Genomic DNA, 26,030 nt, shown 5'->3' on the forward strand with positions numbered 1-26,030 from the left:
TAATTGTGCGATTAATCGCAATTAATTTTTTTAATTGCTTGGCAGCCCTAGTGAATACCTTGCAAAACTGGCTACAAAAGTGACATATGAACGCACGTTCTCACCTTCAGATGACATTGTAAATAAGAAGTGGGCAGCATTATCTCCCATAAATGTAAACAAACTTGCTTGTCATAGCAATTGACTGAACAAGAAGTAGGACAAGTGGACTTCTAGAATCTAAAAAGTTTTACATTGTTTTGTTTTTGAGTTCAGTTATGTAAAAAAACCCCTACATTTGTGTGTTGCACTTTCATGATAAAGAGATTGCACTACAGTACTTGTAAGAAGTGAATTGAAAAATATTATTTCTTTTATCTTTTTTACTGTGCAAATATCTGTAATAAAAATAATATAAAGTGAGCACTGTACCCTTTGTATTCTGTGTTGTAATGGAAATCAATATATTTGAAAATGTAGAAAAACAATCAAAATATTTAAATGGCATTCTACTATTGTTTAACAGTGTAATTAAAACTAATAATTGTTTTAAATCTTGTGATTAATCACAATTAATTTTTTAAATAGTTCGACAGCTCTAGTTTAGACTAATCATAGTAGATCATTCTGGCCTTAAAATCTGTGAATAAAAAATAAACACAAGGCAGTATTTAATTATTATTTCTCTTTTTTTGCTTCTTGTCTGCAGGTTTTTTTAAATTCTTGTGTGGTATTGTATTACTTATAAAAACTGTCTTTTTTAAGTGACTAATTTAGGCTACACCTTAATACTATCTTCCCTGTTGTTTATTGTTAATGGCCAGTAGACACGTATTTTGACTATTCCAAATGTTATAATTACATTCAGTAACGTTACAGTGACAAGGTATTTCTGAATTCCTCCCTGCAAAAGAGATCTTAATTTCATAATCATTATTGTATATCATTGGTTTATAACCTGGAATTGTTATATAAGTGGTGCACAGTAGGCTGATTATTTTTTCATCTGTCGTTCATCTTGTTAAGTTAGTTCACGGTATGCTTGTATTGCATAACTTGAATAAAAAAGCTTTTATTTTACTTTAGTTTTGTCCTATTCTTTTGGTTGGCTAATAATTTATTATCCAAAAGTTGTATTTGACTTTTAGGATAATACTTATTGAAGCCCAAATTCTACAAAATCCATAAGCACGTGCTTAACCTTCAGGCATGTGAGTAGTATGGGATTGTTCACATGGTTAAATTTAAACATGTTTCAGAAGCGTTTTGCTGAATCAGGGCCTGAATGAGTATCTTCTGAGTACCAATTCAGAGACCAGTTCTCGGCTACTGAAATTGTATTTTCATTTCATGTGTAGATTCCATCTCTTACTAGTAAATATTAGTAAACTAGGGTCCTATCCTGTGAGATGCTCGGCGCCTGTGATTCTAAGTGTTAGAATGGACAACTGCTAAAGATTAGGCCTCGACACTGTATGGAAAAAGAGCAGAAACTTTTCACACATTTTTTCACAAAAACTTTCATTGAAAGTCAGAACAAGTTCCACCACCTTTACTTGATGCATGTATTCTTCTGTTTGTGTTTTAAGCTGGTTAGCTGTGAATTATTTCCTATTGCAGATGGCTCCAAATGTCTTTTTCAAATTGCTTTTTTTCTCTCTACATGTAGCGGTTTAGCTTTCATCTCTACTGTGCATTTCACCTAATCAACCATTTTGCCTGTTGTAAAGTGCTATATAGAATTTGCATAGAGAGATGGTTGTGTAAATGTCAATTCTTTTAAAGGCAGTATTTGGCTTGTGGACAAATACAGATGGTCAGAGTTGACTTTGTCAAATTAATTTGTCATAAGGCTCGCCAGGTGGTTGATTCATATACCTAGGCGGATCTCTACTTTGTGCATCTCCTGAAGTCTACAGGAGTCTGGCTCCCCTCCTAAGAGTCTTAGAAGATATGCATTAGTGAGATGATTCTTCTGCAGATCTTAGGACATCAGGAGGAAGGGGGAGAATTGCTCCCTCCCCCAGTTTTATTCACAACCCAGTATTGTGTTGTGATTATTTTAAAACTAAGGAAATTCTCACACATACAAAAATGTGTTAAAGTGAAGTTAAGGTTGTAATAACTGATCTTGAAATCAGCTCACTCCCCTTGCCTGCTTTTACACATACACCGTCTCTCCTCCCTTCTTCCCAGTCAAGACTGCACACCAAGTAGTGAAGAAAAGTTAGTTGACATTGTTTCTATTTTTCATTGAAGTTTGAAATTTCAGTGAAAATGTGCATGTACATTTTCAACTAGTCGGTAGGTTAAATTCCATCAGGTATTTCCCTGTGGGGTAGCCATGACTCTATTATACCCCACCAAAGCCTATAGGGACCTAAGCACATGGTGTTCACAAGAGGTTCAATTTGAGGATGCTGCTGCTTTGGTTACTTAGGCTCCTCTTTGCCCATTTCAGCATCATGCTTTCTGGTTCCTATTGGCCAATATTTGCCTTTTCTATCTGCTCCTATAAGCAGAAGCATTGATAACGTCATAAGTGTGAATGAGCCTTTCTCTCGTCCCTATTAATTACTTCATAAAACATGATGTTTGTCAGGATAACAGTGCTCCTGCATTGTTTAATGAACATGTCATCATATTAGTTTCCAATACCTAGAAACAGAGCTACAACTTTTGGTCTGAAGTACGATTTTGTCAGTTTGTTAAAAAAATGTAGGGCCCAATTTTGCAAGATGGGGAACATACTGAAGTCAATGGATGCTAAAGGCATTCAACACTGCAAAAAAATGGATCTTAAAGGCAAGATCCTGCAGTCAGTGCTACGGCAAGATGACTCCCATTAAGGTCATTGTGAGTTTTGTTTAAGTAAGAATGGCAAGACTGGGATCTTAGTGTTACTTTAATATGGCTTTTGTATGTTGATAAAAATGCAACTTCTCATACAAGTTGCATGAGAATTGATATTTAACTTTTTGGCCTTTAAGAAATTATACTTTGACATTAAGTTTAACTTTCCTGGCTAATGAAATTATCTTGATGGAACAGCCCAAGTAAATAATAAATACAGTAATTCTTCTTTGCCTATTGTGTGCTTATACTATTCATAATTTTTAGGACCATAGATATTAGATACACTTACGTAAGACTTAACGAACAGTAATTATCTTTTGGCTAAAGAAAAAGCCCAAACAAATGCTAAGCTGCATTATCGCTTGGCTTCTGACATGAGCTGATAATCAGATTTTCTTGCTTAAATCCATGGTGCTTGAACAATGCTACCCACTGTCTGTCCTTCCTGATATTACCCTTAATTAGAAAGAACAGAAACACAAATCTGAATTATTTCAAAATCTGGTTTCCATGGTCAGTGGTTGGAAGGGCTTAACTTTATTACAAATAAACCTGGCTTTATTGACTAATGAAATCTGAAATACTAGGCCTGTAATAGTAGATAGTGTAATAGTATGATGTTTACATACTGAAAAATCTTGTGTGGGCAAAGTGTTTTGTAATAAATCATTAAGTAATTGAATTATGATTCCTTCACCCCCCAAAACCCCCTCCAGAAACTGAGCATCTTAGGAAGTTCTGTATCACAGTTTAGATCTTTAATATGTGGGCCTATTTTACAAGCAATAAGACTGTATTCATGGCATAGTTTATTTATTTTTACTCACTGTGTCAGACTTTTAAGATAGCTTTATTGCATTTTGAGGATGTCTCTTTTCTCCCATGTTTGTTTCGTATATCCTTTTTAAAAAACCCCACTTACATGTATTGGTTCCTTATTTTCAAAACACATAAGGACAATTACTAAATCCATTATTCTTTGAACATAGGTATGGGAGATATTTGCATTTGGGGTTTGTGAGGCTAGGAACCTGAAGCAGTTTACAATGGTAGGCAAGAAGTATTATCCTCTTTTTACTGATAGGAAAATTGAGGTACAGGACCATTAAGTGATTTGCCCAATGGCATATAGCAAGCCAGTGGCAAGGATAGGAATAGAGCCCAAGTCTGACTCCAAGTCCTGTGCTCTAACCATTACCAAATGCTGCCTTCCTCTGAGGAGATCTTCTCAGGAGTGGACAAGACTTGATTTATATGGCCACACTGTCTGTCCCCTTTCATTTCAGTAGTTTTTCTTACAGCAGATTCTCAATTGTTTGGCACACTCTTGTTTTAATGACTGCAGTCTAATAAGTTTCACTGTTAGAACTATGTATATATATTCAGCCTAATAAGTCATTTGCTCAGTTTAATTGATTGAATATCATTACTCCTAGATTAACCACCTTGGATAACTCTAAACAATTCCTCCCCAAGTCTCACTTGCCTGTTTTGGGTTCAAGTTCCTTGCACAGTGAAGACTTTTCTATCCATTTTGATGAAAAAACTAATCAGGTCTGTTAGTACAGTATGGAAACTGGAGATTATAAATGTGTCATCTCCTCTGGCTGGGTTTTGCTAAATGAAGTCTTAAATGCAGTGGTAAGGTACACCAAAACAGGAAAGGAAACCCACTGGCTTTGTTGATTGGCCTCAAGGCTTGGTACTGATGTTAAATAGGGAAGTGACATAGCATCATCTTGTGGGAGGAGAATGGTAACAAGGAGGATAAATGTACCTGAAGAGACTTTATGTCTGAAAACAGGCCAATAACCAGCCAAATAAGTGTGGGTGCGCGCACGCACAGTAGGGGTATTGTGATAATTGGGCCTACAAATTTACCCTAATAGTGATCTCAGCTGTAAAAAGTGAGTGTAAGTTCTCAAGTTCTCATGATAACCTGTAACAACAAATGGGAAAAGGTCCAAACGGGAAAGAGACAGAATTAGTCCAAACAAAAAGTCCTACTGACATAACACAAAGACTGTGTTGTGATCCTGCCTGGTAAGCAAGAAAACTGTGGAACCGGAAATCAGTGGTCAGAAACGAGGCCTAACTGGTGGACAAGATAATGACGGGATGGGCTATTCTGCCCAGCACTCCCTTTTGTGGGTTCTTGAGGAAGGAAACTTTGGGGAGAAAAATTGGCTACTGGAACAAGCTTTCATCATGGCTGCTGCCCCTTTCATCTCCTGGGACCTCAGACTTTCTTCTTCAGATCCTAAGAGATGTCCTGACCAGACCAGGCCAAAGTGAGAGTCTTTTTAGGAAACAGGATCTGACTTTAACAACAACGACGACAGCTCCAGCCCATCTCAACTGACTTCTTCTCCTTTCCCCCAAATGAACAGTTATCATCTTTGACACCAGCTAAAAGACTGTCAAGCAAGAGGTTTTTTTCTTCTAAAGGTTCTCTCCAGCTAAAGGGAAAAAGGGGATGTTGTTAACATGAAAGTCTTTCGTAATACTTTACATTTCAAATGCTTTAACTGTTTTCCCTTCTTTTCTGTATCTTTAATAAAAGGTTAAAAGGCTGTTTAACGGTGTCCTTGCCATGGTACTAAGTAGGTTAAGGTCTCAGTATACCAAATCCTGAACCTTGTTTAACACTGTTTAATGTTGGACAGTGACTGGGTTGTGTTAACACCATTAGCAGATAGATTCTATCTAAACTAGTAGAACAGGGGACCACCTCGTGTTTCCAACCTCTGTCCCCACTGTGGAAAGCCAGAAGGGGAGAGGGAGCTGATCGGACCATTCTGTTGACTAAAGATTCTGACTGCAGAAGAAGAAGCAGGTGGCAAAGTTTCCTTTTTCCTCTGGAGGGGAGGAAGAATAGGTGAGGAAGAAGGTTCTTCTGGCTCTGCCCTCCCACAAGGGAAGGGGAACCAGCAGTGAGGGGGCGGAGGAGAGCAGGTCTTCCTGCAGAGAAAGACAAATAGTCGACTCCCAGCCTAGGTGATTCTCCTCCCATCAGGTGCTGGTGTGGAAAAATTATAAACCAAAAAATTGGGGAAGGGGAGAATTTTTTTCTTTTCTAGTTTTGTCAAAAAAGACAAATTTTCAAAGAAAAAAATACATATTCCCATTGAATAGCAACTCTCACTTTGCAGTGCTGATAATTAGTGTCCGTAGAGCACTAAAAGTGTGCTCAGTGCTGCAAAGCCTCCTCACTCTCACTTCTGAAGTATTTAGCAGGAGTAAATACCTGGCCAGTTTGTGCTGGTGTGGTGATCTTTCAGCAAAGCATGGTTTTGGATCCACTCCAAAATCAAAAGAAAAAGACGTCCCAAATAATAATTAAATACTTTGGACAAGCCCAGCCTTTCCCCCGATACATCACACTTGTTTTATAATCATATATTTAGCACTTGTTAATGTATCAGGGTACGTGCAAAACTTGCACCAGGATTTGGAGGTTTTGTTTTCATGTCTATCTTTTTTTTCTAGCAGTAAATAAATAAACAAATAAATCATTTATGGCTTCACTAGATGATTTACTTATAATAAACAGTTATAAAGAAGCCAGCAAGAAAACCACAGTGATCTTGGCAAACCAACAATTGAAAAGTACAGGTGCTAGGAGTGTGTATGGGGCTAAAGCAAACACTTAAAAAAATCAAAAGAAGGTACCTTTCATTCTGAGAAATGTATTTAAGTATTTGCAATCCACAACCGATAGCACATAACGCCACTTTGCTTTATTCCTTGACAAAAGGAATAGCTTGTGGTAACAAGCAGATGCTTGAGTGGTCTGGGTAGCATGAGGTGTACCATCAGTCAAGAAAATCAATATTTACTGTTCTAGTATCTTTGTGGTGTGGGAGTTTGCCTTGTTTAAAAAGAGGATTGTGTATAATATATAAGGCCTGGCTTTTCGTTAATCAAAAGAGAAGTGTTATTGAAAAGGGCGCGTTCTTTACAATGAGTCACATTTAACCCCTAGAAGTTCCATACTTCTTTCTAGTCTGCTCATAAATTTTGCATAAAACACACTGAAAAATAATGTCATTGTTAAATTTGAAATCTGATTGCAGTCATGTTTCTTTTTCAAATATACTTGTAGCTAAATAATGTGCTTTATGTGTGATGGTAAAAACTATGTTTCTATACCTGCTGAAAATGTGAGTGCTTTGTAAAAAATGTGGGAACCTCTAAACACTGAGCATTGCTAGCACTGGCAGTTCTAACCCTGATTCCCAGCTAGAGTCTACTTTGTGCACATCAAAAGAATCACAACAATAAGAACTGAAATATGGTTCTCAAAGAAATAAAACTTTTGACCTCGAGGAAACACAGTTTTATTGAATAATACAATACAAAGTTGCATAACTAGACTTATAGCAATAATGGTTTAATACTCTATACATCAATTTTGAGACTAATCTTCATTGAAAAAGTTCAGAACTCCATTTTGCTTTTAATTTTTTTGGCTATGAACTAATCAATTTTAACGTCTCATGTGATCTTTTTCTAGTCTAAGCCTTTTAACTGTAATTTATCTCTTTAGATTTTAGGGGAAAATGTATGAACAAGGAAAAGAAAGCTAGAGATAGTCCACACAGTTCACAATTTCCATATGCTGAATGTAGGCAAGTTATGTGAAACTGGAAGTGACAAAAACAATGAGGAGTCCGTTGGCACCTTAAAGACTAAAGATTTATTGGGAATAAGCTTTTGTGGGTAAAAACCCCACTTTTTCAGATGCATGGAAGTGACAAATTGCTTTAAATGCAGGGAATGCAAATTCTTGTCAATTGTTAACTGCCTTGTTTAGGTTTATAGTTCTCACTCTTCTGTCACTGTGTCATTTATTATGAAGTCTCGGTTCATGATTCCATAGATTAATTTGTATTTCAGATTACGGTTTAACAGGAGGTTTAAACTTGTATTTTGTAAAAATATCAATGCATTGGCCAAAAAAACCCCACAAATGTAAAATATAAAGTTTGAGTACTATTGTCATTTTTCATTGTGGTTTGAGGAAAGTTGGAGTGACACAGAAAGAATAGTAAGAGTTCATAAATCCCTCCTTTTTCACTGGATGGCCTCACTTTTTTGGACCCATTTAGCAAGAAATCTACAATACTCTGGAATCTCTGCATTGTCCACATTGTTGCTTCACATGTGCTGATCTTGAGGATATCAGTTAAACATACCGTAGGTAGCATTTGTCTATCGACAACATTATAACCTTTAAGCCATAAAGGAAATTGAGGAGGTGAAGAACTATATGTAATACTTGTTATTTTAAAGAAACAAGTATTGTCCTGCAGAGTTTATAGCCCTCACATTTCAGCATTGTGTTAGTATATGAGAACATGAAAGTGAAGTTGACTAGAAACTAGCTAGTCTATTTCATTGTTTAAAATTATGATTATTATTGTTTATTATTTATTATTTATTTGTATTGTGGTAGGACCTGTGAGTCCTAGGCATGGAACAGAGCCCAGTTGTCCTATGTGATGTACATACAAAGAACAAAAAGCTGGTCCCTGCCCCAGAGAGTTTACAATCTAAGTATAACGCAAGATACAACAAACAGATGGGGGAAGGAGACAAGGAAACAATGAGACAATATTGGTCAGTACCATAGGCTTTGATCTTTGTACACCAGTTGTCCAGCTGATGTCAATTTTTTGTAGGCGCAGCAATGGAGAGTGTGAAGGAGGACAAGGAGGTAGTTTTGTATACATTTATGGAGAGCTCTTCCCAAGTGTGAGAGGCAGCACAGAAGAAAACGGAGAGAACAATTAGGACTATAGGATTTTTATCCTGACAATTCACAATTAAGGAACAGTAAAGATACAAGATCTCATTCCCCTCAATCCTGGGTAGATGGAGTCCATTTGAGATGGGAGGAGAGCTCTAGTCTGGAGTTCGTTTGTGGCTGGGTGAGGTTACAAAACTGGTAACCAGCATCCTCCTGAACCTGCAAGTAATGGAAGTGAATGAGACTTTGTGTGGTTGCAGTGGCCCATGCACAAAGTTAGTTGCAGGATTATGACACTGGGTCAGTAAATCTGATAAATGTTAGCCCAGCAAAAGCCAAAACACATTCTCCAACAGCAAACAATATAAGGGCCAATTAGACAAAACAGTCCTTATACCTGTATTCCATAAAATCATCAGCTCCTAAAATCTACGCAACTATTGAGATGGGGCAACATTTAGAACTTCCAAAACAATTACCCCAAGTGCTAGTGAACTATAGACTCCTCTGTTCTGCTGCTGTTTGCCCTCATTTGGTCCCCAAGTCTGTAAGCAAAAGCATTAGCTAGAACCCCCTGTGCAAACATGGAGTCTCATTTAATCTGGGTGCAGGAGTGTGTGCTCGGCTAATAGCCTGGGCTCTGCTGCCTAACCGAGGGAGAATGTTAAATGGCCCAGACTACAGTACTTTAAAAACAAATCTTTAACAGAAAATGAATTCTCTTACATGACAATTAATGATATTCGTTCTAATGTGTATACCTCACACCAATACATGGTTTTCTTTCCTGTATGTAGCGGGTCTCAATTTCAAGTTCTTAGAATTTAAAGAATGGAGAATGAGCTAGAAAATTACTGGCAATTTCTCTACCCTTTCATTTGTTGCTGTTGCCTTAATTCATTTAATAGCAGGGTGGTGGCTTTTTCTGCACACACAGAGGACTGGTGGATTCTGACTCTTGTTTTTTGTTCCCCAGCACAATCGTCGCCATGAGAGACCTTCATTACTATGCCCCAGGTTTACAGCTCACATGAAAATTTCACCTGGAATCCTTGAGTCTCCCCAGATGCTCAGTACCAAGTTCCGTGGCTTTCCAGTCAAACAGATGAGTCAAAACAAAACAAAATTCCCAACTCAGAGAAACACCTGGAGAGATACAGGTAAAATATCTGTGCTTTAAATAATAGTCTTATAAAACATTTCAGCTATCAGCAATACAAATGCAAACCTCCGTTGTCATCTCAGTTTGTTTCCAAAAGTATAATGGAGAATGTAAGAGAGAAAATCAAGACATATTACTACTTTGTGCACTCTGTTGTATTGCACACCCACACAGAGTATATACTCTTAAGTACAATAATTTTGAAAAAAATATTTTCTTTCAGGCCCACAGTATACCCGAGAAGTGCATTATTTGCTATAACCACACCTTTTGTCATTTAATTCTGGTACTGTACCTGGTGACAGTACAATCCAATGGTATAGTATTTCAATAATCAACATCAGTCCTGTCTATTCAAAACAAAAATGTAGAATGTATTATTTCTAAATGGCAACAATTGTAGATCTATCCATTAAAGACGTGAGGGTACATAGGATACCACTTTTGGGGAGCTGTTAACTTTTGGGGGGTGATCACTGTAACCATTGTCGCAAATAGATTAATAAAATTTAAGGCCAGATGGGGCTATTGTGATAGTCTGGTTCAGCCTCTTGCATAGTCCATTAACTTTCACCCAACAACTCTGAATTAAACCAATCACTTGTGGATGAACTAAAGCACAACTTTTAGAAAGACATGGAGTCCTGATTTAACGATTCAAAGTGACAGAGAATCTCTCCTTGGTATAGGGTGACCAGATGGCAAGTGTGAAAAATCAGGACTGGGGTGAGGGGTAATAAGTACCTATTTAAGACAAAGCCCCGAACCTCGGGACTGTCCCTATAAAATCGGCACATCTAGTCACCCTACCTTGGTAATCTGTTCCAATGGTTAAACCACTCTTAAGGTTAAAAATCGGTGCAACATTTCCAGCTTAAATGTGTCTAATTTCAACTCTCAGCCAGTGGATCTCATTATACAACAAAAATACAGCATTGATTGACCCAATTGCCAGTTTTTTTTCCAGGTGTACATATCTGCCTTTTGAACTATTGTTATTGTCCTATAATGTATCAGGTCAGTCTGCCAGTAGACTTCTTGTTCTTAATGTTTTCTTGGTATGTTTGTATGACTTTGGCATAAAATCTCACTGTCTTCAGGATGGGGTGCAAGTGCACCAGAATCATGTCATATGATGTCCTATGTCTTTGAAAGAGCCATGACGACACCTCAGCCTACATGACCTACTTAAGAATATTGCCTTGAGTTGTTAGGACTCTGCAGGAGGGGTTGTGTAATCTTTTAGCTGTCTCTGAAAAGCAGAAGCTCTAGTTTGTCTCTTCCCAGTAGTCTAGGGTCAAATGTTTACTCAGCAGGGAGTCAGACATTTTCTCTATAGTCTTCAGCTTCAAAGGAGAATTGGTGTGAGGCCAAATGCCAAATGCTGTGGAAATTCCTCCCTATATACTAAGGGCTACAGTTTATCTCAAATGATTGCTCAGAAAGGGCACAGATTCATCACAGGGAGTCTCAATTTAAGAGGCTCAAATTTAGGAACTGTCTCAAATTCTTCAAATCTAAGTGGAAACTATTTAACAATAGGTGTCTGGAAAATACATGAAGAATATGGAGAGTTTTTACATTAAGGCTATTTGGTCTGAATATGAAATAAAGTTTAATTGTTACATTTCTCAGACTGAGCGATTTTTGAGATTTTTCTGGAAAGTCTTTTGAAGATTACAGACCAAACATTACATAAGCCTGGCTACCACAGTAATATACATGAAAAATCAAATATGCCTTCTGTGTTTGTAGATAATTAGCTAGTAAGTGTTCTATAGAAGAGAATTAGTTGACCATGCATTGAAATGCTCTCATACTGTATATAAACATATCATTCCAAAATAACTGTGCATCAGAGGGGAAAGACCCTGGTATAACCAGTGAGATATACAAATCAGTTGATCCACAGGGATGGCTAGGAATGATTTTGGAAAATATGTGATTTTTAAAAGTTTATACAGATCTTTTTGTAAATTCTTAGATGAATATGCTTATGCATTTTTTCTTTCTTAATGTGAAGTCCTGTATGGAGACTGATGTAATGCAAAATAAAGGTTAAATTACTGTATGTTGTTGCTGCTATTTTTATGCTCTTTCATTATTGGCATCACAGGTAGCAATGCCTATAGTAAAGTTTGCTCAACACTTCCTATTGTAAGTGACTGAAAACAGGGTCTTATAATATTGCCAACTTTAACGGTTTGGACTGAAATGTTTTATGTTGAGTGTCTGTCTCAGGCCATTTTGTTTGTTTTGTTTTCTGTTTGTTTTGTTTTTGAAGTTTAAGTTCAAATGGTCAATCCGTTTCTGAAAAAGATGTTAGGGAAAATATGTTGTTTTGCCCACGTTAAAAACAATTTATTGTAATAAGGACTTAGAATGTGCGTGTGAGGGTGGGATCACACTGGTGACGAGAATGTGCCTTTTGTTTTCTTTGTGAAAAACTCACTCCCATTTGGCAGTTGTAGATGTCTGGAAAATCTCAGTTCACATTGTGCTCAGTGGAGACTTGTTGGAATTTGGCAGCTAAATTCTGCCTTCACAGAGCATGCCCCATCCACTTACAGATCCTACATGTGGCCAGATTGTAGGGTTGCCACCTCTGAGATGCACTGCTTGTTCCCACCAGCCTGACCCTTCTCTACCCCTCTGCTCCCCCTCATTCAGGCAGCAGTGCAGGTGGGGGACTTGGGGTGGTTGAAGACCTCTTTTCCTCTTACCTTCCCACTACCCCCTACACCCACCCTCTCTCAGGAGTCCCTACCTATCTGACCCCAGTCCCTGTTTCCAACGCCAGCTTGCTGGTGAGCCTTGGTCCGTCCCAATTCCTGGTCCCCAGTGCTGGAAGGAGCCACTGCAGTTTCAGCAGGTTGAGGGCCTGGCACTCAGAGCAGGACCTAGGTGCTGGGCTGGTCATGCTCTGCTCCCAGCCGTGCAACGTGTGCTTGCTGGTAATTACAAGATCACTAGATGATTGGCCAGCTTATAGAGGGAATGTTGGTGCCGTGGGAAAAAAATCTGGCACGTTTTCATGATTAACTGACAAGGTACTACAAAAGCCAGCTGGGTGGCGACCTAGACTTTACACTTACCATCCCTATGGAGTGACTGAACATGCTCCAGCCCAAGACTGGAGGGGCTGAGCTCTGGAACTGCTCTTCTAGGCTGCCTAGGGTCATTGTGGCCCCAGGCACAGGAGTTCAGAGCATGGAGAAAGTCTCTCCTGGGCTCTCAGTGCTCCCCCTGCTGGCTTCCAGGCAGTGAGGATTAGAGGGAGGAAGCTGCCTGACTTTAGTGCCTAGGGGTGGACAACCGGGGAGGAAGGGAAAGAGGAAGTGTGTTTCTGTCAGGGGATGGGATAAAAGGGGGAGGAGCTCAGGGTTAGGAGAAAAGAGGCCCTTCCTCATCTCCCGGCCTGCCGCTGGCTTGTTGCATCCCTCCTCAGTCCCCCACCCACCGCTCGCCTCCCCGCCTGCTCGCTCGCCTGCCTGCCACTTGCCTCTTCACCCCCCTGCCTGCCACTCACCCTACTGCACTGAGTTCCCCTCTGCCAGGTGGGTGCTCACCCACCCACTGCCTCTGCACCACCTTCACCTTGCCCCCATTCCACCCCCTTCCCCCAAGTCCCTGCCCTGCCTCTTCTCCGCCTCCTCCCCTGAACACACCACGTAACTGCTCCTCTCCCTTCCCTCCTGGAAAGCGCTAAGCACCACCAAACAGCTGTTAGGTGGCGGGAAGCGCTGGAGGCGGGGAGGAGCATGGATGTGGTGCACTGGGGAGGGGGGAGAAGGAGGCGAGGAGGAGGGAGCTTGGCTGCAATTTTTCCCCGTGGGTGCTCCAGCCCGGGAGCACCCATGGGGTCAGTGCCTCCCTCCCGCTCACCTCCTTACCTGAATATCATACCAAATGGCATCCCGATCGTACATTGATCGGGACACGGGACAAAGGTTTAAATATCGGGACAGTCCTGATTTTATTGGGACATCTGGTCACCCTAGCTGGCAAACAGGGAATAGGAGCAGCAGGGGACATAGAGAGTGGTCCATATTCATTAGAGCACACATCCCATACAGAACCGGGAATTGGATGCCGGATTCCTGAGTCTCAACATTCCTTTACTATTTAGCAAATAGCTGTGAAACCCACTAGCAAAGTTGTGTCTCCATCACCCACTCTAGCGTCAGGTGCACATAGACGATAACAGCCTCCTACTTTGTTAGCTCAAGTGGTTAGAGGACTGTGCTGTGGATCTGAAGATCCCAACCCAGCTGGGGGGGTCAGTAGGGTTCTACATGTGAAAGTTTGTTTGTTCGTTTTTTTTCCCCAAGTCTTAAGTGTTTTTCAAGAAAATTAAATTAAAAACAAAATGAGAACACAGCCACCCTACATTAAAAGAACATTATCAAGGCTGTGAAGTTAAGCACTCAAAAGTTAGGAAATGCCAGAAATAAGGCTGCCTGTGCCACCTTAATTGAGCCTCCTGTTTCTATGCATTATGGTAGTCTTTAGTTACATGGCCACATACTATTTTTCCCTGAGGACCTCTGCCTCATTCAGTGAATTGGATGCCCGTACTCTGGATATGAATCAGGGTTGTGTAGTGAAGAAGACTGTTGTTGGTGGGGCTCCTGCTTTGTTTTTTACAGAAGTTGTAAGGTGTGTAGTGAATGAAAGAGGGTGAATGTCTGCAGAGGACTGCAGAAAGAGAAAGGATGGTCTTGTGGTTAAGGTAGTTGTATGCCACCCTGGGGAATTGGATTTTATCCTTCTCTTACAGCGTTCCTATGCCAGTCAAGACACTTAAATCAAACTTTTCACAGGGGGTTACTACTTGTGTATTCCTCATTTTCTGAGTGTCCAATTTGAGACCCAGAGATCTACTTTGCAGAAGTGCTGAGGGCCCATAGATGCAGCTGAGCTCAGTCTGAACATTAGAAAGTGGTATAAAATCCTAAAACTGAAAAATCAGGTGCCTGGCTTCCCAACTGGATATTCAAAATTAGCAGACCCTTGATAATTTTGGGTTTCATGTCTGTGCCTCAGTTTCCCACGTGTAAAATAGTGATAATACCACCTCCTCATCTGACAGGGGTATTGTGAAGATAAATTGCAACTTAATATAGATTTTGAGTGTAACATATGATAAGAACATAAGACCGGCCATACTGGATCAGACCAAAGGTCCATGTAGCCCAGTATCCTGTCTTCCAACAGTGGCAAATGCCAGGTGATAGTGTCTTGAGGCATCCAGAGCTACCAAGCATGTCCCCTGGGTGGCAGATGAGGAAGTGTCCACATTTTGTCAGCTCCAAGAAATGAATAAGGAGCCATGGACCTAAGGTTGTGCATGGCCTCGTAACCCCACCCGTAACCCCACCATGTAAAAAGAAACCTACGACAGAAACAAACACCAGAAACCATATCGGTGTGCAGTAGTGTCAAATGAGATCAATTTCATGTGAAGAAGGACAGGCATTGGTCAAATCCACCGCTTCTCGCAGTTCCTACTGGCTGGGAATGGCGAACCGTGGCCACTGAGAGCTGCAAGCGGCCATACCTGCGAACACTCAGGTAAACAAAGCATCTCGTGGTCCGCCCGGGGCTTACCCTGAAAAAGCCATGAACCAAGTTTGGGAACCCCTGGTGTAGATGGACAGCTTTGAACTAAATACACGTTAGAGAAGCAAATAAGATCATCATCTACTCTAGGAAAGTGGATGTAGGCAAGTGACCATAATCTTTGTATCGCTAAATTGAAGTGAAAGTTAAAGACTATGAAGAATGTTCAAAAAAAGACTGTGCATGAACATTGTGGAAATAAAAGACTTAAACACAAAAAGTGCTCTTCAGCTTGAACTGAAGAACAGGTTCAGTGTTCTAATGGAGTTAACTGAAGCAAACCAAGACATCACTACTTTGTGGGAAAACATCAGAGAGTGTCAAGTATCAGAGGGGTAGCCGTGTTAGTCTGGTTCTGTAAAAGCAGCAAAGAATCCTGTGGCACCTTATAGACTAACAGACGTTTTGCAGCATGAGCTTTCGTGGGTGAATACCCACTTCTTCGGATGCAAGTCAGAGAGTGATATCTAGAAAGTGCAAAGACAGTTCTAATAACAATGTAATCTAAAAGGGAAGAATGGATTAACAATGCTATTTGGGCAGCAGTGCAAAACAGAAGTGTAAAGCAAAAACTCATGAATGCTAAGACATGTGAAGAGATAAGCAGGGACAAGAAGTATACAGAAGTCTAGACAGAGTGTTAAAAAGTGGTGCTAGAAGAAATAAAAGGCCATACGGTGACAGAGAATGTCAAGAGGCTGAAGATGCTAGCCAAAGCTGACCTTACAACCTTGTATGAGACAATCCAGCAACCAACAGGAAACTTAGCAGTACTAAGTACTGGAGGCCCTATTAATGATGCAAATGGAAAGACTGTTAGCACAGAACAACAAAGGAAGAGATGGTTAGAACATTTTCAAGCTGATTTAAATAAACTAAGCCCAAGCAAACTACTAGAAATATGTGATGAAGACCTACCACTAGAGCTTGATATTGATTTAGGAGATGTTACAATGGAAGAAGTTAGAAAAGCCATCAGTAAACTCAAAAATGGGAAAGCAGCTGGAGAAGGTAACATTTACTGGAGAGATGCTTAAATCAAGTGATGAAACAGCCCTCCAGACTTTCCTTGTGTTTTTGGATGGGATATGAAATGAAGAAAAGAAACCAACCCAGTGGAAGAGAGGCCTTATAGTAAAATTGCGAAATAGGGGTGAATAACCAGAGAGGAATCACATTACTCTCAGTGCCTGGAAAAATCATGTGCAACATCATTCTGGAATGTGTCAAGAAACAAATAGAACTTCAACTTCTAGAGGAACAAGCAGTTTTAGAGCATGGAGATCGGGTGCAGAGCATAATATTGTTCTTAAACATACAGTAACTCCTCACTTAAAGTCATCAGAGAATCATAGAATATCAGGGTTGGAAGGGACCTCAGGAGGTCATCTAGTCCAACCCCCTGCTCAAAGCAGGACCAATTCCCAACTAAATCATCCAGCCAGGGCTTTGTCAAGCCTGACCTTAAAAACCTCTAAGGAAGGAGATTCCACCACCTCCCTAGGTAACCCATTCCAGTGCTTCACCACTCTCCAAGTGAAAAAGTTTTTCTTAATATCCAATCTAAACCTCCCCCACTGCAACTTGAGACCATTACTCCTTGTTCTGTCATCAGATACCACTGAGAACAGTCTAGATCCATCCTCTTTGGAACCCCCTTTCAGGTAGTTGAAAGCAGCTATCAAATCCCCCCTCATTCTTCTCTTCTGCAGACTAAACAATCCCAGTTCCCTCAGCCTCTCCTCATAAGTCATGTGTTCCAGCCCCCTAATAATTTTTGTTGCTCTCCGCTGGACTCTTTCTAATTTTTCCACATCCTTCTTGTAGTGTGGGGCCCAAAACTGGACTCAGTACTCCAGATGAGGCCTCACCAATGTCGAATAGAGAGGAATGATCACGTTCCTCGATCTGCTGGCAATGCCCCTACTTATACAGCCCAAAATGCCATTAGCCTTCTTGGCAACAAGGGCACAGTGTTGACTCATATCCAGCTTCTCGTCCACTGTAACCCCTAGGTCCTTTTCTGCAGAACTGCTTCCCAGTCAACGTTGTTTTGTTGTTAATTGCTGATCAATTAGGGAACATGCTCGTTTAAAGTTGTGCAATGCTCCCTTCTAAAGTCATTTGGCAGCCACCTGCTTTGTCCACTGCTTGCAGGAAGAGCAGTCCATTGGAGCTAGCTGGTGGGGGCTTGTAACCGGGGAGGACTGGCAGCCCCCCTATCAGCTCCCCGCTCCCCTAAGTTCCCTGTGCTGCAGTAGCCCAGCTGTCCCTCCCCCCACTGCAATGTGCTGCTACTGCCCTCTGCCTTGAAGCTGTTCCCAGAGACTCCTGCTTGCTGTACGGGTGGAGGGGAGAAGTGGAGGGCTAATGTTAGGGTGTCCCCCTCCCCCTTGCTCCTGCACCCTGCTTACCCCATTTCCATAGAGCAGGGGGTACACATGACAGGGTTCAGGATGGAGGGAGCTTCCAGGCAGCAGCTGCGGTCTCAGCAAGCCGATCTAATTAACAAGGCAGTGTACTTAAGACTGGAGTCAGCTACTTAAAGGGGAAATGTGCATCTCTCGCTCTCACACACACGGTGTGTGTCTCTGTCGCTGTCTGCTATGCTCTCTCCCCTTCCTCCATGCCTGCTGCCTTGTAGAGTGAGGCTACATTAACAACCAATTAACCCTTGAGGGATCAGCCAAATGCTAGTTCATCATTTAGCAGTAAGGCATTCCCTGGGAAATATCCCACCCTCTGACTTCACCACCTCAACCCAGTTTCACAATCATCATTGCTGTGTACCAGTATTAAATTGTTTGTTTAAAACTTATACTGCATGTGTGTGTATGTATATATACATACACATACACACACATACACACATATATCGTCTTTTGTCTGGTGAAAAATATTTCCCTGGAACCTAACCCCCGCATTTACATTAAATCTTAAGGGGAAATTGGATTCGCTTAGCATCGTTTCGCTTAAAGTCACATTTTTCAGGAACATAACAACAACGTTAAGGGAGGACTTACTGTATTATAGAACAAAGTGTACAATGGGAAACACCTCGTGATAAATTTTATAGACTTTCAGAAGATTTTTGACAGCATGCACAGAGACAGTCTTTGGAAAATTATGGTATACTATGGAACACCAGCAAAAATAATTAGAATAATCAAGGATCTATATCAGGGATCGGTAACCTTTGGCACATGGCCCATCAGGGAAATCTGCTGGCAGGCTGGGACGGTTTGTTCACCTGCAGCGTCTGCAGGTTCGGCTGATCGCAGCTCCCACTGGCCACGGTTAGCCATTTCAGGCCAACGAGGGCCGCAGGAAGTGGCAGCCAGCACATCCCTCAGCCTGCGCCGCTTCCCGCAGCCCCCATTGGCAGGTGAACAAACCGTCCCGGCCCACCAGCGGATTTCCCTGGCGGGCTGTGTGTCAAAGGTTGCCGATCCCTGATCTATATGATAAAGATGAATGAGCAGTCAAAGATGGTGACATCATCAGCTCATGGTTTGCAGTTACAACTGGAATAACACAAGGGTGTATTATGTCCCCACTTTTGTTTGCGCTGGTTATTGACTTGGCATGAGGAAAGTAACTGCAGAAGGCAACCAAGGAATTTTATGGACAAATGATAAAGCATGATGAGCAAATGATAAAGTATGACCTCATTTGTGGTGATGACATTGTCCTGTGTAATTTAACACATCACTTAATGGAAGAAAAGACCCAACTTTTGGCAGATACAGCAAAACAAGTTGGTTTGTTTATCAACAAGGGGAAGACAAATTATATGGCCATTACTGTCCCAAAAGTAATTATCAGAGTGGATGACAGAACACTAGAAGAAGTCATTTTACCTATTTGGGGACTGAGATATGCAATGATGGTAACATCATGCTAGATGTCAAGCAACGAATATCAAAAGCACCAAACAACTTTCATACAGTTGAAAATATTTGAAAGTAGCATAATTGGCACTGACACATATGCACAGATTTTTAATACTGGCGTCATGTCTGTCCTCCTTTATAAAGCAGAGTCATGGCCATCTACAACAGAAATTGATAAGTTCATCTCATTCCAAAATAAATGCCCGCAGAAGTCTGTCAGAGTCCATTAGAGTTTCTTGCAATATCAGAAATTCTACGCAGAACAAACCAATCTAAAGCATCAAATATGGTAAGGAGACAATGATGCATGTATTTAGGACACATTTTAAGGATGCCACCAACAAGACTTCCATGGCAAGTGATAATGTGGACACCACCTGGAAAGAAGCAGAGAGACGGCAACTTAGCGAAACGCAGAACAGAGAAAGAAGCCAGATTCACCAACGTGACACTTAGAAACCTGAACAGACCAGCACAAGACCAAAATAAATGGTGGAAATTGGTGGACTTTCTATGCATCTGTGGATGCAGGAGGATACAGAAAAGAAAGAAGATATTAATGTGTGTATGCACACGCATGTGTGTGTGTTTTGACATGAGATACCTTGCTACATCAATGCATTCTAGAATTCATACAGTCATTTAGTTTGCTATCAACTGATGAAGTTAGTCTTTTTATTCAAAACCATACATATCTATTCCACATTCCAAGCCTAGGTAGCATAAAATTCAGCTAAAGTCTTATGATATATTTTGATCAAAGTAGCAATAAGATGAAAAATAAGAAAAAATTAGGTTAAAGAGATGTGTGAAGGGAACAAATCAGTGGAGAATCATGAAGACTAGCTGGAAAGTTTTATATAAGATTCTGAAAAAGAGGTGGAGTCAGTCGATGGCTGTTGAGAATGCAGCAAAGTGTTCCTGCTCTCAGACACATATGAGGAAATGATCTCCCACGTTTTTGGAGATAGTTTGTTGGATATGGCATGCTTATTTCCTGATTCCTGGTAGAGTGGAGAGGAGAATAAAAAATGGTTTCCTGGACATATGTCTCTGGCTCAAGCAAAGGCAGATCCTATGCTTTGTTATTTATTGTGATAGTTGATTCTACTGGGTTCTGAATCAGATTAAAATTAGCTACAAAGAACCAGGGAAACTTGCTGACTCACTCAGTTTTGTGCTTAACAAGAGAGAGCTCAGGCTGCTATACAGTGAAGCATTTAAGCAAATAATAAGGTAAGCACATGCGTTAGAACATTGCTGAACAAGGTTGGACGGAAGCTCATGCTTAGCCATGAGGCCCGAAACATTTCAGTGTCCTTGATGCCTGAAGCCTTTTGCCCGGTCAGAAAGAAGTCTGAAGGCTTGCTCTTCGTGGAAGATGCTGTTTTTCCAAAATACATTTTTGAGTTAGTTGTCCCAGATAATTATTGTCTGATTGCTTTATGCAGGCATCAACAGGCTGATTTGCAGTCCACTCACACAGCAGCACAACTGCCTTTCATGAGCCAGCAGAGAGAGCTTTTTATTATTTGATAGTAGTTTGGTTTATCTGGGGGAATGATGCAAATACAAACAGGAGGCTGAGCTCTCAGAAAAATTCAGGAAGCATCCTTCAGGAAGGGGTGTTATCAAAGTCCCCATGCTGCTGTACACATATAAATGCTCCCTCTTTTGTTCCTGCAGGACTCCAAAGAATAAAACCAAAACACAAAGCGGAGGAGGCACCACTGAGTGAATGCAACAGTGTTTCCTTAATCCATGTGGATCAAAAACATGAACGTTTTGATTCTGTAAAGAATCTTCCTCAGCATGCTGGATTAATCACATGGATTAATAAAACACTGTTGCATTCACTCAGTGGTGCCTCCTCTGCTTTGTATTTTCTTTTTTTAGTCTTTGGAACCCTGCAGGAATAAAAGAAAGAGAATTTATATGAGTACTATAGGCACTGGGTCTTTGATAAAACTCCCCCTGTTTAAGGTATGTTTCTAATTTTTCTGCATACCAATAGGTGTCTTGAATTTTTCTATGTGCTAAACCCTTGGTTTGTTTTAATATTTGTATTGATCATCTTGAGCTTCAAAATCTATGTACTGTGGATTTTTCCCCCTTGTTCCTGCTTTGAGAGAGTGATTCAATTAAAATCATACACTGGAACGCTCATAATTTAAACTGTGACAAAGAGTCCTGTGGCACCTTATAGACTAACAGTAGTATTGGAGCATAAGCTTTCGTGGGTGAATACCCACTTCGTCAGATGCATAATTTAAACTGTGTGTTTTGGTGCAAAAACTACATGTCATTTCAGTCACTTGCAAAAGAGTGGAGGTTGTGGTCAGGGGTCCTTTCAGAGAAATGCTCAACTCTAATGACTTTCAGACCCATGGTGGAACTTGCTAGACGTTGATGCCTTAAGGCTGGGATGTGCTGCCCTTCCAATACAGATATTTTTTTCATTCTCATTCTACATATTCATGCATTTTATATAAAAAATACATACACTTAAAATATATCCTAGTGCAATGGATGTAACAAATTATGAAGCCATGTGATAAGCTGCAATTCTCATGTACCTTTGATTGCTTCACCTGTATTCTGTCTTCATCTCCCCTTTCTTTTTACAGAAGCCAACCTCCGCAAAAGTATTCCCTTCTGTCTCTCAAATGTGGAATTCACTTCTCCCTCCCATTATACTGGCCCAAGGCCCAATATGGGCAATATTCAGCCTCACACCAGTGATGATAGGTTAAATGTCTATATCATTACCCATGAGAGATAAAAGCTAGAGCCCTGATATCATTTGGACACACAACTATTTTGAATTTGATGACAATATATATCTCCAGATCAGTGGCACCGCTATGGGCACCTGCATGGCCCCACAATATGCCAACATTTTTATGGCTGACCTGGAACAACGCTTCCTCAGCTCTCGTCCACTCACGCCCCTTCTCTACCTACGCTACATTGATGACATCTTCATTATCTGGACCCATGAGAAGGAGACTCTGGAAAAATTCCACCACGATTTCAACAGCTTCCACCCCACCATCAACCTCAGCCTGGACCAATCTACACAGGAGGTCCACTTCCTTGACACCACGGTGCAAATAAGTGATGGTCACATTAACACCACCCTATACCGAAAACCTACCGACCGCTATGCCTACCTTCATGCCTCCAGCTTCCATCCAGGCACACCACATGATCCATTGTCTACAGCCAAGCACTGAGGTACAACCGCATCTGCTCTAACCCCTCAGACAGAGACCAACACCTACAAAATCTCCACCAAGCATTCTCAAAACTACAATACCCGCACGAGGAAATAAGGAAACAGATCAACAGAGCCAGATGTGTACCCAGAAGCCTCCTACTGCAAGACAAACCCAAGAAAGAAACCAACAGGACTCCACTGGCTATCACATACAGTCCCCAGCTAAAACCCCTCCAACGCATCATCAGGGATCTACAACCCATCCTGGACAATGATCCCACACTTTCACAGACCTTGGGTGGCAGGCCAGTCCTCGCCCACAGACAATATGCCAACCTGAAGCATATTCTCACCAGTAACTGCACACCGCACCATAGTAACTCTAACTCAGGAACCAATCCATGCAACAAACCTCGATGCCAACTCTGCCCACATATCTACACCAGCAACACCATCACAGGACCTAACCAGATCTGCCACACCATCACCGGTTCATTCACCTGCACGTCCACCAATGTAATATATGCCATCATATGCCAGCAATGCCCCTCTGCTATGTACATCAGCCAAACTGGACAGTCTCTACGGAAAAGGATAAATGGACACAAATCAGATATTAGGAATGGCAATATACAAAAACCTGTAGGAGAAAACTTCAACCTCCCTGGCCACACAATAGCAGATCTTAAGGTGGCCATCCTGCAGCAAAAAAACTTCAGGACCAGACTTCAAAGAGAAACTGCTGATTTCATCTGCAAATTTGACACCATCAGCTCAGGATTAAACAAAGACTGTGAATGGCTTGCCAACTACAAAACCAGTTTCTCCTCCTTTGGTTTTCACACCTCAGCTGCTAGAAGAGGGCCTCATCCTCCCTGATTGAACTAACCTCGTTATTTCCAGCCTGCTTCTTGCTTGCATATATATACCTGCCCCTGGAAATTTCCACTACATGCATCTGACGAAGTGGGTATTCACCCACGAAAGCTCATGCTCCAAAACTTCTGTTAGTCTATAAGGTGCCACAGGACTCTTTGCTGCTTTTACAGATCCAGACTAACACGGCTACCCCTCTGATATTTGGAAAAGGAAGTTCTTCACCACCCCAGTAGGACACACACAGAACTTGCTTCTTGTCTTGGCTATCCTGATGTATGTGGCTCTAAAGTTGTGACACTTTTATGTACAGAAAAACTATTTTAGAGGTGTTTTAGATTTCAGTTTTAATGTTTGTCACTCTGAACTCTGTACAGTGGATACATGTTAACTGTGATGCATGGTTTTGAAGTCAAAGGAATAAAAAATAGTCCAAATTGAAAACTCTCTAAATTAGCTCTTCTGTACAATGTGTAGCGTACATAGAATGTGGGTTGTAATATAAAGATTTTTATCAGCATTCTGTTTACCCACTGATTTCCATGGATTTGCACTGGTGTAGCTGAAAAATCTTGCCCATCATCTTTTAGCATATGGAAACTCCACCTATGGTGACCACTAGGTTAAGCTGAGAGGATCAAGCCCTTATGAAAGGGAACTTGGTCTGATAGAGCAGTCAGACATGCATATGAATAGGAAACCCATACCTTCAGTCCTCTGGATACCACTAAAAGGTGTATCTTGGTATCTGACTCTAGGTTATCTGCTCAGTAGGTGACGTTCCTTCCTAGGGGATGTAGATGCCATCACAAATCAGTCTGTGTTGTAGCATAGTAAGTTTCTATTTATGAGCTCTTTGTGCTCCTCTTTAATAATGAGTTAGGGATTCTGACTCCAAACCAGAAAAACACTTAAACCCATGCTTAAGTACTTTGCTGGAGAGTGGGTCCTTCATTCTTTTGGGCACCCCTGGTATAAGGCCAAGAGTTTTAAAAAATGGGTGCCTTAAGTTAGGCTCCTAACTCTGTATTTAGGCACCTGATGATTCTCAAGTGCTGAACACCCAGCAGCTTCCATTATCTTCACTGGTTTATGTAGTCACAGAATTTTAGGTTAATAGAATTGGTGAGTTCCATCCTCCAGATACTAATCAACCTTAAAAATCCATTTGAAATACAGCCAAAGGCCTGAAGGCCATTGCGGTGCTGGAATTGTACCTTTAATATCTGACTGACTGTCTGACCTGTAAGAGAACTTGTTCCATATTTAAACCATTGGTATTTATTATGACATAGCAAGACCCACTTTGAACAAACAAACAAACCAACCCCCAACCTTTCTTGCTTTATTTCTGTTGATATACTGACTTGACAGGTCCTTGTAGCCTAACAGAATTATAGCAAAGTAGTTCCTCTGTTTCTGTAGGAGTTTGTTTTGCCAGCTCTTGCAATTTTAGCATGAGTTTCACTGTAGTTGATATTTTGCTTAAAGCTCCAGCTACTGGAGGCAATTGACTACAAGGGAATCTCAGCTTTCATTAAAGGAGAAATTAACTTGCTAGTCCTTATGGTTGCAGAGCAAAGCTTGAAAAGGAGATCCGAATACAAACTAAAGACTAATAAACCATAAGGAAATAAAAGGAACCTAAAATTTATTATTTTTCTAAGAAATCTTATAGTTTTCAAGCCAATCTGATGCATTTTTGGGGCTTCATGATTTTTGAGTGTTTGGGGGTGATAATACTGGCATTTCAACATACAGCACCCACCTGAGCTCTGAGGAAGCTGTGACAGGAGAAAGACACACATGCCAATATCTTATAATAGACCCTATGAGGGCTGTTATTGCCTTTCAAACAGGGGTGCTAAGCTGTTGTGATTTTGGGACCGGTCAGGGGATTTTTATCCTCCCAGGCAATCAGACTGAATTTTGGGGATGAAGATGTGAGGGATTGCAGGTCTCAAACATAGGCCCAAGCATCAGCCTTGGGCAGGGGTGAAAGTAACTTAAAGGACTTAACAGTATGCCAGAGTCCTGAGTGGGGGCGTGGCCTCAACCGAAAGAGGTGTGGCCTCAACCAGAAGAGGTGGGGCCTTTCAAGATTTAAAGGCCCTGGGGCTCTGGCTGTGGCTGGGATCCCAGGGCGTTTAAATCACCCCGGAGCTCCCAGCTGCAGAGGCAGCTGGGAGCCCCAGGGCTCAGGGGCAAATTAATGGGCCCAGGGCTCCGGCTGCCGTGGTGCTCCGGGCCCTTTAAATCACCGTGGGAGCCCAGCTGCCAGAGTTCTGGCGGGGATTTAAAGGGCCTGGGGCTCCCCACAGTGGCAGGAGCACCAGGCCTTTTAAATCCCCACCCGAGCCTGGCTGCCATAGCTCCGGCGGCACTTTAAAGGGCCAGGGGCTCCCCACAGCGGCCTGGTTCAGGGTTATTATATGTTTTGATTGTCAACCTATCTCCGTGTCTGGCTACGGGGTGTGGGTGTGTTTTTGGATTGCTGTTCTGGGGTGTATCAAAACGTACGATTATGGGGACAAGTGCTTCTGTTCTGCAACCCATGCTGCCTGCACATCCTTTATCATGATCTATCTATGTTTGCATCTTACAGCATTGGCCAATAAAACATACGTTTTTTTAAAAGGGCCAACTCAACATTGCATGGGAATAGAATGG

General features: G+C 41.3%; 1 protein-coding gene across 2 annotated transcripts in view; it reads left to right on the plus strand.

Annotated features, from left to right (window-relative positions):
• The window catches only part of LOC123368410, a 239,342-nt gene that overhangs the window by 46,114 nt on the left and 167,198 nt on the right, over positions 1-26,030 (plus strand). For both annotated transcript variants that reach the window (XM_045013182.1, XM_045013190.1), the window contains exon 3: positions 9,564-9,747. In XM_045013182.1, coding sequence (XP_044869117.1) covers positions 9,564-9,747 — 184 coding nt within the window. The remainder of the gene's footprint in view (positions 1-9,563; positions 9,748-26,030) is intronic.

Source organism: Mauremys mutica, chromosome 1, assembly GCF_020497125.1.
Source record: "Mauremys mutica isolate MM-2020 ecotype Southern chromosome 1, ASM2049712v1, whole genome shotgun sequence".
Lineage (NCBI taxonomy): Eukaryota > Metazoa > Chordata > Testudines > Geoemydidae > Mauremys > Mauremys mutica.